The sequence below is a fragment of the Bactrocera oleae genome, chromosome 4, assembly GCF_042242935.1.
Source record: "Bactrocera oleae isolate idBacOlea1 chromosome 4, idBacOlea1, whole genome shotgun sequence".
Taxonomy (NCBI): domain Eukaryota; kingdom Metazoa; phylum Arthropoda; class Insecta; order Diptera; family Tephritidae; genus Bactrocera; species Bactrocera oleae.
Genome location: NC_091538.1, coordinates 64,902,758 through 64,923,034, shown reverse-complemented (window position 1 = coordinate 64,923,034; position 20,277 = coordinate 64,902,758). Strand labels below are relative to the sequence as shown.

General features: G+C 33.3%; 1 protein-coding gene and 1 long non-coding RNA gene across 3 annotated transcripts in view; one reads left to right on the top strand and one right to left on the bottom strand.

The window, feature by feature from the left end:
- Positions 1–7,246: 7,246 nt before the first annotated feature.
- TpnC4 (Troponin C TpnC4) lies at positions 7,247–13,049 on the bottom strand. 2 transcript variants are annotated; one of them, XM_036369979.2, is made up of 6 exons: positions 12,945–13,049; positions 12,457–12,549; positions 8,665–8,698; positions 8,194–8,592; positions 8,100–8,120; positions 7,247–7,453 (listed from the first exon to the last, which is right to left on the bottom strand). In XM_036369979.2, exons 2-6 carry the CDS (start codon positions 12,457–12,459, stop codon positions 7,449–7,451), a joined length of 462 nt encoding a protein of 153 aa, XP_036225872.1. In that variant the 5' UTR covers positions 12,460–12,549; positions 12,945–13,049; the 3' UTR covers positions 7,247–7,448. The 2 variants fall into 2 exon arrangements, with proteins under 2 accessions (XP_036225872.1, XP_014102787.1); XM_014247312.3 differs by having other exon boundaries at positions 12,850–13,007.
- A 1,529-nt stretch (positions 13,050–14,578) lies between these two features.
- LOC138856874 (uncharacterized) overlaps positions 14,579–20,277 on the top strand; it is an 89,270-nt gene continuing 83,571 nt past the window's right edge. The window contains exon 1 of the long non-coding RNA XR_011395858.1: positions 14,579–14,647. This is a non-coding gene — a long non-coding RNA (uncharacterized lncRNA). The remainder of the gene's footprint in view (positions 14,648–20,277) is intronic.

The following is a 20,277-nucleotide window of genomic DNA, read 5'->3' as shown; positions in this document are numbered from 1 at the left end:
GCACAATTCACATAGAAAATAGAATCTGGTCAACAATCTTTTCAGTCCTGTGGCGTTTTTTTAATTTATTACTGCTTTGCATAACTGTTTTTTATTGCTTCGATTTTTGTATTCGAACAGAATTTTGCATAAAATCGTGATTGTTACAAATTTGGGTGTTCCACCGCCACGATTTATATGCTGCCAGTTGCTGACGTCTATTAAAGAGTTTACAGATTTTTGGCTTTATATTTCAGCAATGGAGTTGTCAGTATTGCTGTTTCTGTGACTTTAGTCTTAAACATTCGCTTACAAATGTGTATGGATGTACCTATGTATACAGTTAGACCCGAAAGCCTTCCTAAGCCTTCCAATATTAATGGGCATTAGCAATCAACAACATATTGCTCTATAATACCAGGTTTTGTTGACTAACTATGCTAACATCCATTAATATATATATACTTATGTATTTGGGTATGTGGCCTTTGATTTCTCAGTGGGCGTGTATATGTGAATTGGGAGTGAATGTGATAAAAATACACATTTGGCTAATGTGCACCACTTTTGAAAGTAGGTAGTGCTTAACGAATTTATATATTGTATATAAATGAAAATCTTTGATATATTTGATATATACAAACATATGTATTTGGCTATGCTCTTTTAAAGTCATTATAAAAACAACTTTACATACGAGTATAAATATAATTTAGCCTCTTTAAAAGTATGTTAACGGACTGACAATGATTTTTTTGCAAAAGGTTCAAAGATGTGTAAGAAAATAGCCATCCCACGGCAGCCACATGTAGCCACAGTCTACATATGTATGTAGACGGAATTAATATCCGGTCAAGTACTGTCAACTCGGCAGGATTCCTCAAAATTAACGAACTCAGGTTTAAAAACACATATCCGTAATAATGTGATAGCTGGAAGATATTTTTCTATCTGAGTACTTAACTGCTACACAGAGGATTAGCTTGTGGCATCGCTACAGTTAAGAAAATAAGTGTAATAATAACAGGATGCTCAGCAAGAAACAGTTCAAATCGTAACAGAATGTCCTCCAAAATTTGTAACACTCAATTCCAACCAGTCTGATCAATTGGTTGTAATGGAGCACCTATGTAAATATTTATCTCAGCAGTGCTGTGAAAAACAGTGTTGGATTTTTCAAAGCTAGTAAAACCTAAAGTTTTTGAAAAATTAAAAAAAGAGATTATTAACAGACCTGCAGAATATAGGTTCCATTTATAAAGCTATTACTTAATTAACTTGTGAATGGTAACATATTTGAAACACACGGTGTTTTTAGACGTGTGGTTTTCAATGAGGCAATATAGTTTGGTTTGACATTTTGTAATGAAAAGACTTACTACGGAACAACTTTTTTAACAACAAATTTTTGTTTAGTGATGAAGTTCACCTTTGGTCGAATAGGTACTTTATTAAACAAAATTGTTGCATTTGGAGTGATGATAATCCACAAGTCATTGTTAAGATGCCATTACATCCTGAAAATGTCACTGTTTAGTGTTCTCTATGGGCAGAGAGAATCACTGGTCCATATTTCTATAAAAATGGAGCTGGCCATAATGTTACTGTCAATGGAAAACGCTATAGAGCCATAATTAATTGGAGGATATTGATGAGGACGTCCTTTGGTTCCAACAAGATGGGCGCTATATGCCATACAGCCAATAAAACAATCAATTTGTAGAAGGAAACTTTTGGTAAGCGGTGGGCCTGTGACGTGGCCTCCTAGATCGCGCGACTTAACACCGCGTGACTATTTTTTGTGGAGTTATGTAAAGTCGCTTGTCTACGCAGATAAACCCGAGAGGATTGACGCCTAGGAAGAGAATATTCGGTGCGTTATTGCTGACATAACCCCAACTGGAACTGGGAAAAGTGATCGAAAATCGGGTCTCTCGGCTTGAAATCCTATATCATTTTTATAATAAATACATAATAGCAAATCCTTATCTTAATAATAAAACTAAATTCTTGGCCATAATATTAAATTGTATGCGTTTTATTTCTTCATAAAAACCACTTGTCTAAAAACAAACACCCTTTAGATCAAAACGGTGCAGAGAATAAAAATACGGACTATGACTAACAAAGCCCTTCCAAAAGCTTGCAGTTTTCCGGTATTTAAATGGTATCAGTAAAGAAAAAGTTAGGAGTGATGTGATGAAAGGGCTTAAGGGAAACCTCAGTGATAAAACCATGGGGCGCTGACACTCGCTTTATCTCAAAACATATTATATATATATATATTATATAATATCGTTATAAAACAATGCAACTGTTTCGCATTCATTTGCCCATATCTAAAATCCAATCAATAAAACTTGAAATAACTTACTATTTACGAAAATAGTCTCTTAATTAGTTAGATGATTTTCACAGTTTAAATTCCCCGTTTACGGTGTTGGCGCTTTTCATTTCCGACTGTTCGTTTTTCAATTGTTCACATCGTTTTAGAATCGCTCGAATTCCAATTGAAATTCACTACAAATTATACCTATTTGGGGTTAACAAGTGTATTACGGCCAACGAACAAGTGCTAAATTGAACGCCGCCTTCTGGGGGGCCTCACATATGGCCAGCGTTTAGTCTTTACGCTATTTATTTATGCAATATTTGTTCCTTTTGCACCACTCATAGCTAGCAGAAAGGTTGCATTTGCTGCGTTGCTTACTTCATTTTGTGTCTTGCGCTGTCCGTCTGTGGGGAAAACAAGTGCCGCCGTTAGCTGTCTAAAATGCCAACATTTGTGTTAATGTGAGAAAAGTCTTACGGTTTAAAAATGTTTAATTGCTCGCATTGCAATGTCGAAAAAAGTCAATAAAATGTTTGTTATTAAGTAGTAATATCTAGAAAAGTCTTTTATACCTATATAGTTAAGTTGTAAGTGATATAGTTTTTTTTTGGTCTTAATATTTTTGATTTTAAAAATATTTTATGAAATGTTGTTGGTATGTGGATTTACGTATATTTAACAGCTATTCATACCTTTAATACACATAATAATTTTTAATAGAATCCACCTCCACAGACTAGTCTTAATTAAGAGCTCGAATTTGATTAGGCAATCTAAAAGAACTGTTATCACAGTTGGCTACAGTTAATTTTTTTAAATAAGTATATAGACCTATAAATCCAAAACAGTGCTTAACGGAGCATTGACGACATAAATTACGAAAAACCTTCAATTAAACCAACAAAAGCACGCAGCTTAACGAGCGAAGAAATATATAAAATCAGCAGGTAATATCAAGCTATAAAACTAACACATTCAACATTTTGAAAATAAAAATTGCAGTAGAATAAAAATTCATTAATAATTAGAACAGTCTTAACCCTTACGTGGCGTTTATCACTTTTAGTTTGTGTGACATTTCAAGTGCGCTAATGGAATTAAAAAATTAAAAGCAGTAGTATATAAAAAGGTACAAGAGTAATTTTAAGGACTACCATATGATCAAAATTGATTCGGACTGACAAAAAAACTATATTTTCAAATATTTATTTAGGTATGTATATAGACTCCACTGCCAATATTATCAGGCAAATCCAATTTTCCATACACTTGTTATAGGGCTCGACCAGGATGGACACTTCACTGGCTTCAGTGTTAATTTTTGGATTTTGCCATTCGCTAGATTGTTAGACAATTTCGACGTAACATTCATAAACCCTCCTTTCGTTAGCATAAATGATGCGTTCGATGAATGTAGGGTCCGTAATAAAATATATTCACCAAAACACTTCTGCAACAGTTTTAGTGATTCCATAACTGTGATTGTATTGGAAAATTTTCAAGCAAACTCGTTGTTAAATTACTTTCCTTATGGAGATTGAAAATTGAAAAATGATTAAAAAACGATTCGGTTTGCGCCCAAAGTTTAAATGTGCCAATCGGAGCCAAACCTGAACAGATAGTAACACTTCATGAGGCACGGTATTTGCGTGGCATAAAGTGTTTCGCGAGAGTTGCGACCACTGTCGAAAACATGGAGGACCTAAATTGTCATCGGGTCAAGAATTTATAACACGGCAGCATTCCTCAAAATTATTTTGGGGAATATTTTCTGCCGCTACAACAACAACAACAGCATTTTGTTTTTATGTTGATGACTACAATTTCGATTATTGTAAAGTCGATTACCATATAAGGGTTAATGTCATAGCTAACAAGTGACAATTGGGTACACCAATGCATCTCTGAGTTTGTGGACTTATTTACAACAAAGTATACGACATACATACATGGCTGAACTGATGCAGTTAAGTGTAACACCATTAATGAAACAACTTATTGCGACAACATGTTGCAGTTGCATTTGATTACACACCGTTAAGCACCGATAGAGCAAGTGTTTGATTACGCACTGTAAAGAGTTCAACCTGTGAAGTCAAATCAAAAATGATTTTACATTTCAATAACAGTCCAATGAATGGGTGTTAAAAATAACAGAAATACCGTTATTTGCACAAAACATGCCAAAAAGCTGTGACTAATAAAAATTTTATGCTTCATCGGCATTTTGTAGCCATTTCAAGGACGTTGATTAAGCGCAAAGTAAACAAAAAGGCACCGTTAGATTATTTGCACAATTAAATTGTGGTTTAATGACAGTTAGAAATGAGAGTTGCTGCAGCTATGCAGATTTCTGTACGTATGGTATATATGTAGGAACTAAATTGTTTATGACAGGTATGTATGCATATGTATGTGTGTGTATGCAAAAGAGCATTTTTGTATAAATCAAATAACTCAATGAAAAGAATACGAATTGCAAGTCATGTTAAAGGTAGCGCTATATTAGTTCACTATGCTTTATATAGGGTGTAACAAAAGCAAAGTTTTCGCTGCAAAAAATTGTTATCTTAGTTTTATTAGCCGATTTAGCGCAAGTGATGTACTTTTTACGCAGCCGCTCGTATTGAATCACCCTATATTTTCATATAAATAAATCGACCGGCCGAAAGTCGCTTTTCAAAATATTGTACATTCATATGAAAAAAATATGCTCCAATATATTTAAAATTGATTTTTAATTACCCAGCGCGTGATTTGCTGCACAAACACACTTCAAGTACATACATACATATATACATACATACATAGAAACATTTGCATGCAAATGTGTCTGCAAATTAATTTTGCTACAATTTATATTTTTTCTTGCGTTTGTTGTTGGTTCCATTCACATTTTTTGTCCTGTTGCAAATATTAAACAGAGTTGCTATGCTTCGTAAAAGCTTTTGCAGACAAGCAAATCATTTGAAAATATACACACATACTTACCTGAGTACCTACATGACAATTGAATGCAATGTCGATTGGTATATTTTTCACGCTAATCACGATATCCGACGACTAATGAACGCTGTTCAATGACATTTTTAGAACTATTTTTGCCAACATTTTGTTAAGAAAATTAATTGGATTTTCAAAAATATGCAAAATGCAAACATTAATAACAACAAACATGTGAATATCTATCATACATAGGTGTGAGTATGGATCCATACTTGAAAATGTACTGAAATGACGCAGTATTGCAATGAGTCAACAGCTATATTTAACAATAAGTACAAATTTTCAACTAACTCAGAAAAGAGTAAGCTAAAATGGTTATAAGCCTCTCAAATATTTTTGAAAACATTACATTGCACATGAAAATTTTCATTCAATGACCTTTAAGGATATTAAACGCAGCTGCCAGTTACTAGATTCACTTCTATTTTCAAGAAATTTGGCATGGATTATAGCTTAAGGCAATAATGAAATCTCTGAAGAAATTATTCAGATCGAACCATTAAAACATATAGCTACCATTTACACCGATCGATCAAAATCAAGTTAAAGACCTTTTTATTCTCATGTATGCTATAAAAAATGAACTTGTGAACACCGAAAGTAAAAGTAATTTTTAAATTTGTAATCGCAAATGTCAGACAGAAAACTAAATGTTTATTCCAAATATTGAGTTAAAGATTAAAATTTTAGTCTGAAATACCATTGAAATTATAAAAATAAAAATATTATTTCCATGGTTATATTAAAAAATAAAAAACTCATGTTTTTGAAATTCGAATTATTTTTTTTTAAAGGAAAGCTTATTTTCAATAAAATATCAATATAGTTTAACACTCTTTCCTCGCATTAACAATATATATTTTGAAATTTTTGCTTTTTTGTCCCTTTTCCTTTCCTGTTTCCGACTTGGGAAATATTTTGTTTAATTGTTCCAATTTTTAAATTCAAAAATATTTTTCGATCAGAATTAAAACTTAATATAACATGTTTTATTCTTAAAAAGATAAAAAATCGGAAATTTAATTTTTAACGCAAATAAGAAAATTCGCAACTCTGGCTCTTTGCATGTGTTCCTGAGCAAAATAAGAAGAACACGTTTACATTGAAAATTCGCTCGCATTTCTCGCTGGTAAAAACAGTTAATATAATTTTAAATGAAGGTGAGTCCATACATCGAAATGTCCATTTCTATACCGTTCGTTTCTAATTCACCGCTTTTATGTATTATTTAGTTCTATTATTCATACCATGCTAATTAATTAACTAGTGACTTCCTCCTCTTTCTTAAAACACCACTAAGTTATTCAAAAAACAAGGACTTTGAAGGTTTCGATAATTGGTTTCCTTAAAAACAAAATATTTATGTATTAAGCTCTTGCATTTTCATTTACTATTTTAATTCTTGCAATATTTTAAATAATTGTTTTATGTTGTCTTTTACGTAAAAACGTTGCCTACATTTAGGATTGTATCCTAAGTTGGTTAATGGAACATCAAGCCATTTGTTTTCCAATCCCTCAATTATATTGCACTGTTTGCCTTCTTCTAATCCTGCATAACTCCAGATATATATCATATATTTCTGCTTTATTACTTTTTCAATTCTAATCATATTATTACGGGACAGTAATAATTTTGCGATATTGTTCTGGATACTATCACTATTATGACAGTGAGAAGAGTAATCACATAATAATTTATAGTCGATATAGAGAACTATTCTGATGAGGTGATTAGTTTCAGTATGATTTTTTTTAAAGCGTGGATACAGAGTTTACTCTTAACGCCACAATGCTTTAGTATTTTGGTGCGTAATGCGCTAGACCTAGAACTCTACACTACAACACTTTTAATAATAAACTTGTATTCTTGCATTAATATAAAGTTTTTAGTACCAAATACACCTAATCCATATTAAAAAATAAAATATTTTTTGTATCACTTTAGCATTTACTTTTTATTATATTAATTTAAGGAAAAAAGAGTTCAACTCAAGTTCAACAACAAATTAGATGTTTAACAACAAAAATTCCGCTTGGTCAAAGTAATTAGAATAAGAAAATTTACTTCATTGCTGCAACACAACGGTGACACTTAAGACTTTTTGTACTTCAATAACTAGAATCGTAGCTTAACCTATAGATTAAAAAAAGTGAAAATAATTTAGTAAATAAGCATCAAATAAGCAACATTTTTGGCAGTGAAAACGGCAGCGTCGAGGTAAATAAACAAGTTAGTAAAAAATGTGAGGTTATAGTTAGAAGTCAAGCATTTCAATTATGGGTAATCATGAGGCGTGTGCGGCGACGGAAGGGATTCTGTACTAATTCACGGTACAAGGTAAAGATGGGTACCCATTTCGGGAAGCGTGGACGAAATACCGAGTGATAACAATCCGAACAGGGTTTGTGTGGTATAATTTTGGTTTCTTCAATATTTGTTGTCTGTGTAAATTTCGTATTTCTCTTATCCATGTCTGTTGTTTTGTTCTGTATATTCACTGTATGTTTGCTTGTTGTACATGTAGAGGAATGCGCAGAGGGAATAGCAGGGCATGTAAGGGTGGTGCTTGCAAGCGAGGTTAGCGGTTTATGCCAGACATGCAATGGCCGACACATTTGTTCGAACAAACGTTCAAAATGCCACTCGATGCGCCGATGTAAGCGCATGCGACGAGAGGGACAATCGTGTGCTCTGCATGCAGGTGTCCAACAGTGACGGGGCACAGCGTCGGAAGCGAACACAAAATGCCGTTTGAATGTAAAATCATAGACATTTTTACCTGTCATCACTTGCATGAATTCTGAAATATAAAGTGATATTAGCTTAATGGTAATTTGTGACTTATAGAAGTATATAATAAATTTCGCTCTTACCATCGAAATCGACGGTGCCAGAGCCGTCCGCATCAATTTCCTCGATGATCATATCCAAATCGCTGGCCGATAGTTTATCATCCAATTCACGTAGAATGTCACGAAGTACTTGCACCGTCAGATAGCCCTTACCCTCCTTATCATAAACGCGAAACGCTTCCTTCAATTCGCCGACCAATGCCGGCGTATCCTCTTCGACTTCCACAAAGCGTGCGGCCAATTTGCAGAATTGTGAGAAATCTAATTTGCCCGAGTTCGACTTGTCGACCTCCTTGATTAACGCTTTAATAGCTTTGTCATCCAGCTTTTGGCCGAGTATCTCGAGAATGGTCTGTACATCATTGTATTCAATATGGCCACGCTCATCATGATCGAACGCTTTGAAGGCATTGCGCATAACTGTTTTTGAAGAGAATTTAGTATAAAGTTAGAGAAATATTCAAAAAATGTAAAGACTAATTATGGGCTTACTTCGCAGCTGTTCCTTATCGTATTCTGCTTCCGTCTATGTAATGTATGTAATGAAAGGAAAGATAACATATTAATATGTATGTATACTGTATATAATATAGTCATTTATATGAATGTTTATAACGGGTGATCTGAGTAAAGATACTTTCTGTGGTAGCCTTTTTTTTGACAGATTGCATATGAGTCGTGTCAAGTTGTCATATTATTTTTGTTTAGTACTGTTGTCATAAAAAGACTTACGCCTGAATAACGTTTACAAATCGTTCAACATTATTACGAAAATTCTCATTCTGTAAGGAATGTGTTTCTTCCGCTTCGCTCAGCTTATGGTCAATATAATCGGCCTACTGAGCGTACTATTCCCAACACCATCACCAATCTTGAGAGCCAACATTCATTATTTTATAATATTCGACCGAATAGACCTTCTCCAACACGCAATAAAGAAATGATAGCAGCCAAGCTGGGAGTGTACATGAAGACCGTGGAGAGTCGATTCGGCGCTGTTCCCAGCAACTCGGACTGACGTATGGAACGACTTGGCGCATTTTACGTCGATATCTTAACTTGAAAGCGTACAAAATACAGCTTATGTAAAAGATATCTTTCTATCTGCAAATTGCTGCTGAATCGCAACAAAATCAATTAATTTCTGAAGCGGGTGGTTACTACTTGTAGTGTTGTATAGTGGGTTACTTACGTTAAACGGACATGGTCGAATATCTGTGAGCCGGCACAAATGGTGGCCAAGCCAGAATTGATAGTCTGGAAGATTTTGCTATGTGCTTGATAGGATTGACAGGGTCAAGATGATCTACTATGAGCTGCTCCCTTACGGGAGTCTCTATTAGATATTGTACACTTTTGCCAGCGCCTCTTCTAATCGTCGAAATACTCCTCAAACTCGCTTTTTTTATCGTACTTTCGGTGCATATATAAACATAATAAAAAAAGTTTTGACAATTGCACTCTCCAAACCCGGAAAATTTTAATATTATCATTATTTTTTTAACACTCTACGTAGGTTCGTATTTTTATAACTACAAGTATAAGTACCATATGTCCAAAAAGCAAATTATGATCGATAAGGTATAATATATAATAGAAAATAGATGAGTCATTGTCTCTACAGCAAGAAAAATTTATTTCAGCTAATATTAATTTTTTTTTAAAAACGTGAAAAGAAAATATTTACACTTTTTTCAGGTAAATCTGATTTTTAATTAGTTTGAGCTTTCTTTATATTTTGAAATTTTAGGCCTCAGTATAAATCAGAGAATAAAGTTTATGATTATTCATTTTGGATCTTTCCAAACTCTTCTCTACAGAAATTCCTATAAAGTGTAGAAAAGCAGAAAACATATATAAACATACTTACGTACACATACATATATATGTGTATCTATATATTTTCGTTTACTTGTTTATTACATTCATTGCGCTTTGTTTATTTGTTAATTAGTGACATACAAAATTTGTCAGCTCGTTAAATTACGCGTATTTTATTTATTATTATTCCTATATGCATACAAACATTTGAGCATAAAGGCAAACACATACAGCAACAACACATCCATGTGTTTATCTATTATTGAATAGTATTCATATGCAAATCTCTTATGGCTGCTGGCGAGTAAAATGACCCAATTGGCGTTCAAGATTTACGACAAGGTACCTGCGTACAAATGTGGCATTTTGAAACGCCATTTTTGCCTCTTTCGTTCTCTGTTGCAACACATTTGCCAGAAAACATATAAGGCATATTTCATGTGGTTATTAAGTCTAAAGTGATAGCGAAATTCTGTATATACCGAATAGTAAGATATATATAATATAATAAAATTCAGAAGAGTTAGAAATTTCAACATTAGATATTATTATTCTAGATAAGATTTTATTAAGAAATGCAGAAATGCGCTTTGGCTTTCAATTTGTATCCTGTGCTCACTTTCGAAAGCATGAGGCGAACATTTTGTTCAGTAACGAAGTGTAGGCGCCAACTGAGAACCTAACTATTTAATTCAACGGGAAGAGATGACTGAATAGATAGTCTAGTTTATATGGTTAGATCACTGAAGTGATATTTATTCTATCTTAAGTGGAGATGAATGTTAATTTGAGAAGAATAGCAACTGGACCGAATCTTTTACCGGCTAGATACTTAAAAATCTCTATGCAAAATTTAAGTATTTTTTTTTTTTAAATCGATAACCAAGGCCATAATAGATGAATTGTAATGCTAAGTAGTAAAAGCTACCGATACTCTTACAATTTTCCAAAATAAATTTAGAACTTAATTCTCTTTTCCGTTTTTGATTTTTATCGGAGGCATTTTCTAACTAAAATAGGCTTCTTGCTCTTCGTTTGATGTTCCACTTACGGCAACTCGGAGAAAGCTCATTTGAGCAGAGAGATTTCAAATGTTTTGCTGCTCAGAGTATCTTCTATTTTATGATTTTTCTCTAAAAGCAGGTTTTTATATTTTAATTTGCATGTTTGCTTCGGAAGGGGATTTTTAACTTCGTTTTCTTTATTTAATAAAAATATGGTATTAACTTACTCGCCACAAATCTGTTAGGTAAATGGATTCTGGTAGTAAACAAAATATAAATATGTCTTGTGAAACTTTTGAAATTAGTAGCGTTAAAAGTTTCGCCAAAGAGCTAAACAACAATTAGGGCATCGTCAATTAAGGGAGGCGAAGAACGGTCAATACTCCAATTTGCTCAAGCTATCACACAATAATTTTTATACCCTGAACCATGTATATTAAGTTTGCCACAATGTTTGTAACATCCAAAAGGAAACATGAGATACCCTATATATTATATAAGTATATAAATGATCAGCGTGACGAGCTGAGTCTATTAAGCCATGTCTGTCTGTCTGTCTAGTTCTTCAGTTTTTCAGATATCGATCTGAAATTTCGCACTCGTCCTTTTTTCACCAAGTAGCTGCGCATTTGTCGGAACGGACCATATCGCAACACTATAGCACATAGCTGTCATACAAACTGAACGATTGGAATCAAGTGCTTGTATGGAAAACAGTTTTTTGGAAGTAGAAAAAATTACATTAAATATTTCCTATTAAATTAGCAAAAAGGGTCGACTTTATGAAATCAAGCGATGTTTCGTATTTATTACCTAAACAGGGTGTTATACATTTGCCACGAAATACAATATATAGTTACTGCATTTTTGAGATATCGATTTGTAATTTTGCATACGTTCTTTTCACTCCAAGAAGCTGCTCTTTTGTCAAAGTCGCTGATATCGAACCACTCTAGTATATTATATATGTACAAGTATGTATCTGCCATACAAACTTAACGATCCAAATCAAGTTATGTGGAAAACTTTTTCATTTGACAAAGGTATCTTTACGAAATTTGGTTCTAATAATTAACCAATACAACGCTATAATCTCTAAATAAATTGTTCATATCGGACCACTATAGAGTATAGCTCAAGTCTTTATATTGAAAACTGTTTTATTTCTCACGATTTTGGCATGGATTATTGTGGAATGCAATGCTACAATCTCCGGCTTACATTATATATAGCATATATGTAGCTGCCATACAAGTTGATCGATTAAAATCAAGATAAACATTTTTTTTCTACATTTGCCTAAAAAAATGCACCTGTGAAGGTTATTATAGCTTCCAAGCAGCCGATGTTAATGTTTCTTCTTTTTCTGCTGTATCCAAATATGAACTTAAAAGGTTATATGTATGTATAATGTGGCTCAACATATATATATATATTTATATAAGTATTTTTCACTTACCATTTTAAGTAATTATTTAATAGAATTTCTGCTAAATAAAAATTAATCCAAATATTATAGAGTTGAGTTGAGTTGATTATCCTTAAGAATAAACTGAAACAAAGAATGTTGAAAACGGTTGAACACTATTGAATGTAAACTATTTTTTTCCAAGTTTATATGTACAAATATATCCTTAAATAGCCAAACCGTTACACATATGAAACTGATTAAGTAACGAAAAGCACGCAATGATTACTTAATCCATCTCAAAACACACGATTTATTTTACATCTTTTTTTTGGTACAAACTCGGCAAATTCACAAGGAAACCACAAATTTTCGTCACTTGTGGCAAGCAAGGGATTAGAAAAATATATCATATACTATATATACATATATAAGTAGTAATACCCGTTACGTAGCGAACGGCAAACGATCGATGTGTTCACGCTTCCGAATTTCGATAATCACTCAAGAGTTGTGATTTGCATCAATTAAAAAATTACCTTTCGATCAGATCGAATTAAGGCACTTATATTGGCGAATGCGCGCCGTCGCTGACTAAACAAACTAAACGACGATAGCGATGGCAACAAAACGACAATGAACGCCCTACAAATGGGGAGCACCAAGTGGCAATAAGTACTACAATCATTTTGTGTGTATGCATGTGTGTGTGTATGTATCGATGAATGCGCATATGAACTTTTATGTAGACACAATGTTGGCGATGAGCAGCGAGCAACAACTACAACAATTTGCTATGCTTGTATAGGCTACACGTACAGTATATGCCTTGTTGCATGTGTGAGTGTGTTTGTCAACACAGGCCAAATATGTATATATGTATGTGTTTGTATACATAATTGCTGGCAACATTCAATACAACAGCAACAGCAACAGCAACAACAACAACAGCAGTTGTATTGCCAAAATAGCAGCAACAAGCAGCGAACAACAAAAAACAACAACGAAATGGCATTTGCTGGCAGCTAGCGCGCATCTCATCGAATTGGATCAACTCGAATTGAATTGAATTGGATTGGCTTTGAATTGAACTCGTTGCGACTGGGCGGCGGAACCGATCAGACAAGTGTCGTGAAAGCATGCAAATACACAAATATACAAACATATGTATATATTTAAAAAATACAAAGATTTTTAGATATAATGCGCAAAGGTATATGCATGTATATGTGAATATATATTGAAAGTGACAATTAGTTTTTTCGTTTACAGGTGTGTATGTGTACTCTTTGTGTTGCACTGTCTGGCAGTCAAATGTATTTTTTTTTTAGCATTTTTCCAAATTTTTCTAATTACGCTGGGAATTCAACGACACATCAGCACTTGTGCTGTTGAACAATAACAACAACAACATAAATATCAGCATCAATAAATCAAGTGGCAGATGCAAGACAGAAAAGTGGACAATTTTGCTGATTAGTTGCTGCGCTATTTACTTTACGCGTTTACTTTTTTCATTTTTGTTGTTGTTTTAAGCATTTGAAATTTTTCTAAACAAATAACTATTTCGTCGCAGACATCTGCATGTAATAATACACAGGCAATTTTGCTTCAACGTAGTGCGAATGTTGCTGCAGCATGTTGCGCGCACTTATGCAACACAAACATATATACAGCAGTAAATTTTAGGTGTGTGCTTCGCTTAAACTTTGGCGCTTATTTTATTTAATTGTTTTTCCTGTTGTTTTTGTAATCGTTCTATTTACACTGGTGTTAGAATTTTGTTATTATTTCCTTTGAAATTTTGTTCGAATTGCTGAGATTAATTAGCGTTGCGCCCATCGAACACTTGTCACAGCCCTCACAGACTGGTGCCGCCTTTAGCGAGCCGTCCGTTTGTTTTCTTTTACCAATTTTTTATTAAAAAAAATTCAACAAATATTTAGCGTTTTTTCTTCATTCATTAATTCGACCATTACTCACTCTACATTTTTTTGTTTTGCTTAATTTGATTTAATTACTCTAATTGTTAGCTGCCAATCTGTTCTGGTGTAATTCCTATTTTTAGCCATGTTTTATTTTGATTACTTGTTATATGCCAATCAGTTATTTCCGTAATATGTTTATGCCTCATCTTTCAATGCGAATTCATATATTTTTTTCTTTTCCTTTTCAGGTTTATTTGAACTTGTCCAATAATGAATCAGTGATGCGAAATATTATATTTTTAGAGCTTCTGAAGGTGAGTTAATTTTATTGCTATATATTTTTGAGAAACCTTACAGTTTTGAGCAAAAAAATTCATCAACATTTTCACTATTAAGATCGATAGGAAATTTTTTTACTTAAAGTAACCTACTTAATAAACAGGCTCAGAAGAACATCCATGATGACAAGGTAATCCTTAGTATTTGGTAGGAATCCGAAGGCCATGCTGTATTAAGTGCTTGTGAAACAAAGTAAAACCAATAATGCAATAGTTCTCCATCATGACAAAGATAGATCTCAAGCTCTGCAAGACCGGTTAAAAACTATTTGGAAAACAGTGGCTTGGAAGTTTTGCCTCACCCGCTTTATAATCCAGTCACTTTTGGCTACCTTCTGAGGCCATTCTTACCGCAATACGGTACACATCAGAATCGTATCGAATATAGATTTGATTTACTTTTGCCGGCAATTTTGACATGGAATTCAGAAACTGCAAAAAAATTGGGAAATTTTCAAGCTTCCGATGGGCAATACTTTGAATAAAACTATTGAAAAGATTTTTTTTTAAATAAACGTAAAAATTTTGAAAGAAACCGCAGGAATATAGTTATATTAAGATTCATATAATGATAAAGCTATGATTCAAATTTCTCTTTAAATATTAATAACGAGCATTTTAAATAACTTTATGTACATAACAAAAATAATTATACTTCAAGACTATGTTATATGAAATTGAATACAATATAATAATAATAGAAGAATATCTAACTCGTCGTGCCTGCTCTTCTAGTACAGCGTGTGTACCTAAAGAGAACTGTATTCAATTCACCATTGCTTAGAGAGCGGCGAATCGAACAGACAACAATTCATATAAAAAGAATAACAAGGGTATATAGCAATTTAAGATACTTTAAACTTCAAAGAGAATTAGACATGAAAGCGAATTGGTTGAGCTTGAACGCCAAACTGATGCTTTTTTGAAGAAATTTTATAAACTTCAAATATTAAAAAATCTTTAGTGAACATTTTTTGTAAGACTATGACAAATATATATTTTTTATTGCAGAAAACTTCCCACGTTGATAATATTACTAAAAAGAAGGCTTTGTTGTTTATTTATCATTCGTGTTGTTCGCCCGATATTTTGACTATTTATTTTGTAAAATATTACATTATAACTATAATGATATTTATTATATATGATATAATGATTATTATTATTAAACATTATCATATATTTATGAATATCAGTTTGGACAATAATTATTATGTGGCCCCAACTATGGAGGTAGTTTTCAATTTTCTTTTTTTTACCAATTTTATATTGATTTTAAGCCCAATTGAACCATAAATATTTGGAAATAAATCGAATACATAAAATTTTGTGAGTATAGGTACTTCACTCTTGTCACTATTATTTTATTCAGGAATAATTTCGGCGATCAAAATCGGTCATAAATATGGCTTTAACGAAAATCGATCCTTATGATACATATCCAGATTATGAGCAAATTATCACAAATACAAGCAATAATTTGTCAAAATGTTATCGAAATCTGTGAAAACTCTCACAACATATTATAGTATAGGGACCAACTCCAACTGGCGATTAGTTTCTTATGATAGGTTTATTCAAGTTAGAAATTCGCGTGTAGTTTTCTAAGAGCCGACTACTAATATAGAAAAACATGTTCTACTTTAATATATAAGTATCGGCCTTCAGAATTCTAAAATTTTCTTCAAAGTTGTCTATATATATGCTTAGGTCTACCGACCAATGGAATATAATAAGTTTGCCACGAAGTTTGTTACTCACAGAAGGAAACGTCGGAGATCCTTCAAATACATAAACGAGCAGCATGATGAGCTGAGTTGATTTGGTTATGTCCGCCTGTCTGTCCGTCTGTCTATACAAGGTGCGTTCCAAAGTAAACAGGACTTTTAAAAAAAATACAGAACAAATAGTTTTATCGGCAAAATCAATTCATTTTATTCAAAATAGTCTCATTCTGCTTTAATACAGCTTTTTGCACGGTCCAAAAGCATGTCGGACGAGTGTTTTAGCTCGTTGCCCGGTATGGCCGTGAATTGATTAATTAAAATCGAAAATGAGAATTTTACCGTCGATTTGTGTAGTCTTTGCCGCTATCAGTGTCGCATATTCGACGAGATCTGCTTGGAGTACGGCAAATAGCACGGACGCCGTTATATACCAGAGTCGGTGGGTTGAGTAAAGTGTGTATAGCGTTTATTTTTGTTCTAATTATTAGAATTTTTATTTTCTTCTTGTACTTGTAGTACCAAAGTAATAACCTGGTAATTAGCTCTATTCGTCTGGACGATGAATTTAAAAATAGCAACGGTCCAGCTAATACCTTAGTTGCTGGTGGACCTTGTTGGACTTTTGCTACTGTGCAAATGACAACTCAACGCAGTTATGATTTAAATATTACTTTCGTAGTTTATGGTAAATACCTGCTAAAATAAACAAATAACAATAATAATAAAAGCTGCATTCTTTAAAAACATTTTTAACTATTTCTTTTTTCTCTTGAGTACTTCAGCGTTGAAAATCCCTACAAATACCACCTGATCAAAATTTACCCGGACTGACATAAAAGCGCATTTATGGAGCTTCATTCGCTACATTATTGGACACCAGCGTCTCGTCACCAGCAATGTCGAGTTTGATGAATGTAGGGTCCTCAGCTGCGTTGTCAAGCATCTCTTTTGCGTTCTCTACTCGGCGTCCTTTTTGCAAAAAATTCTGGTCTTTTGATACGAGTATAGCAATGACACGCTTCATATCCAAAACATTAACTATAATACTCGCATATGTTGAGATTTTCGATTATCTCTCTGATGGCAACATGATGATTTGCAAGCATTATTTCTTTCGATGAAATCGTTATTAAAATAGGTGGAATTTTCGATGATTTCATGACCTGCAATGTATGCCTTGTGCCACTCAAATACTTGTGTTCGTGATAAAGTAGACTTACCAAAACACTTCTGCAACATTTTCAATGAATTCATAGCAGTGATTCTATTGGAAACACAACATTTCAAAGAAATGGGTTTTATAAATTTTTCTCCATGGTAAAAATCGCCAGAAGAAGTTTGCGTCATCAAAGCCGCAAAAAATTATTTTCGAGTTTTAATAATATATCTGACAGGTTGACCGATATTTTCGGTAAAAAGCTCGCAATAGGAACTGGCGTCCACATATTTGGTATCTGCGTGCTTGAATAGCTTTAATTCAACTTGGTCAATCATAATGGTCGTAAGGTGGCACACCTCAAAGCCACACCTTTGTGCAAAGTTTTATATCCCGTTACATTGATTGGTTCTTGATTTCTATACTGGAAAGTGAAAGAATCATATATGGAAAGTAGGCGTGGTTTTTGTCTGATGTGGCATTATAGTGTATTGAATGTCGGAATAATATTACCTACCGAATTTGGTTAAAATCGGTGGAGTAGCTCCGAAGATATGGGTTTTTACCTAAAAGTGGACAGTACCACGCCCATCGTCCAAATTCGACACCGGCTCATATAAAGAACTCTTGTACCATCTTCGGTGTAAACTTGTATGTATGTTGGTGAAAAAGGAACTTCGTTCAACATAATAATTTTATTTCATTTTAAGACTCATTTATCTCAGCAGAGACTTTTCACTTTGTCGAATTTTTCATTTATAAATCAAATAACGAAAGAAGAATGGATGTACTGGGTAGTAAGAACTCTCTTAAAAGACTCCGTTGGAAAGAGCTTCACGCTTTGACGGAGACAGTTCAATACCTCTTTAAGCGCTTCCTCTATTTCTAAATCTATACAAAAATCAAATAAATTAGGATAAGGCTAATCTGCTAGACTTTAGTAAAGAAACTATATGTGCATATGTATACAATTATAAGAAAAATTTGCATATTCTTCGTATATAAGTTCCGGCATGGCATATTGGAAACGCCAAGTGATCGTCGGCAATTTGTCATGCCATTTGCCTAAATTAAAATACTCATAAAAAATATTTATGATGTTGCCACGCCAGTTAAGCGAAGACTACCTCACATTCACCAACAGCAATAGTGGCGGAAATCGAAGAGATGTGAATGCCACAAAGCGTTCTGCAGCAAGCACTACCAAATAGCAACGTTGCACTCGCGCGTCACTGAATTATGGCCGCAAGCAATATTCTTCGCACTGCAATCAAATAAATGCACTTGCGTTCTGTGCGCATGTGTGATTGTAGTCATGTATTTGGTGCATACATATGCACATTTACTTATATATATGTGGGTGTGTATGTTTGTTATGTGTATGCCTTTGGAAATTCGCAGCTAATAAAGCAGAAAGAATATAAATCACTGCTGCAAGGCACATTAGTGGAAAAATGTCGCACTGCTACGATGTTACGGTTAGCCATCAAGAAATTGGCAACATGTTGCAACAACATTGATAAAAAATGCCTACACTCTTAAAGGTATTTCTTATATCCGCAAAATATTTGACATAGGCGAAAAAAAATTTATCATTTAGACTTTTAATATTCTTATTTTAAATTATTTTAAATTAGAACTAGTATAGCAAATGGGCGTGGCGTAGTAATTAAACAAAATATAGAACCATTTGTGGCATATTAAAGATGGAGAATGAAAAAAATAGTTTTGGCAATTTTGATTATAAAATTTATAGATCTTTCTCTATGTCTTGTAAATAAAGGATCGTACTAATTGGAATAAGAAACTCGATAGCTTTCAGTATAGTGGTTCGAGCTATCACTGGATTATTTGATTGTCTGTCGGCAACCACATCTATTATATTTCTATTTCTATTCCCACTTCTATATATGCTTTCTTTTCGTCTATTTCTAACAAATTCGAACAAACATGTGAATTTGATAAAATTTCTCCAGCACTTCAAAATCAGTTTAAAATTGGTAAAGTTGAATCTTTTTTCAAGTAAGGTCATCTATTAGCGCTGTCTATAAAAATAATGTCCAGGTCAGCCGATAAAAATGTCAGTTTTTAAATTTAAAGAAACTACTTGGCTGACAGAGTCACTATTGGTTCGTAATTCGAAGTGGTATTTTTAAACCCTGAATAGGTTATCTTTAGTTTGGCACGACATTTGTAACACCAAGTAGGATACGTCGGATACTCATGAAGTAAAGATATTTATATATATCATCAACCTGATGAGCAGAGTCGATTTAGTCATGTCTGTAACGTTGTTTAATATCTCAAAAACGGAGGAACTAGTTTGCGTCCTTTTCTACTCAAAAAGCTGCCTATTTGTCAGAACCGCCATCTGAAAACTATAGCATATAGCTACCATACAAACTGACCAATATAAATCAAGTCTTTGTACGAAAAACTTTTTTATTTGACAAAATATCTTCAAAAATTTGGGAAATATTATTGTGTAAGGCCACGGTGCAATCTCCGAACAAATTGTTCAGAGCAGGCCACTCAATGAAATTCTCATAAGAGATATTTTATCCGTATTACATAATATTATTATTATCTTGAAAAAAATTCCTGCCATTAGCTTTCATTATTTTTGATGAAAAGTAATGTATGACCAATTCTTAAAAATGAAACATATAGACACACTTCGGCTTCTGCGAAAATTTTTGGAAAGTACGGTTTTGGATTAGCAC

Bases quoted from the DNA above. Each gene is read 5' to 3' on its own strand.
- TpnC4 (XM_036369979.2), bottom strand. The intron at 8,593-8,664 runs GTAAGCCCATAA...CTTCAAAAACAG, and splicing joins CGATAAGGAACAGCTGCGAA to TTATGCGCAATGCCTTCAAA. The intron at 8,121-8,193 runs GTAAGAGCGAAA...TTTATATTTCAG, and splicing joins TGGCACCGTCGATTTCGATG to AATTCATGCAAGTGATGACA.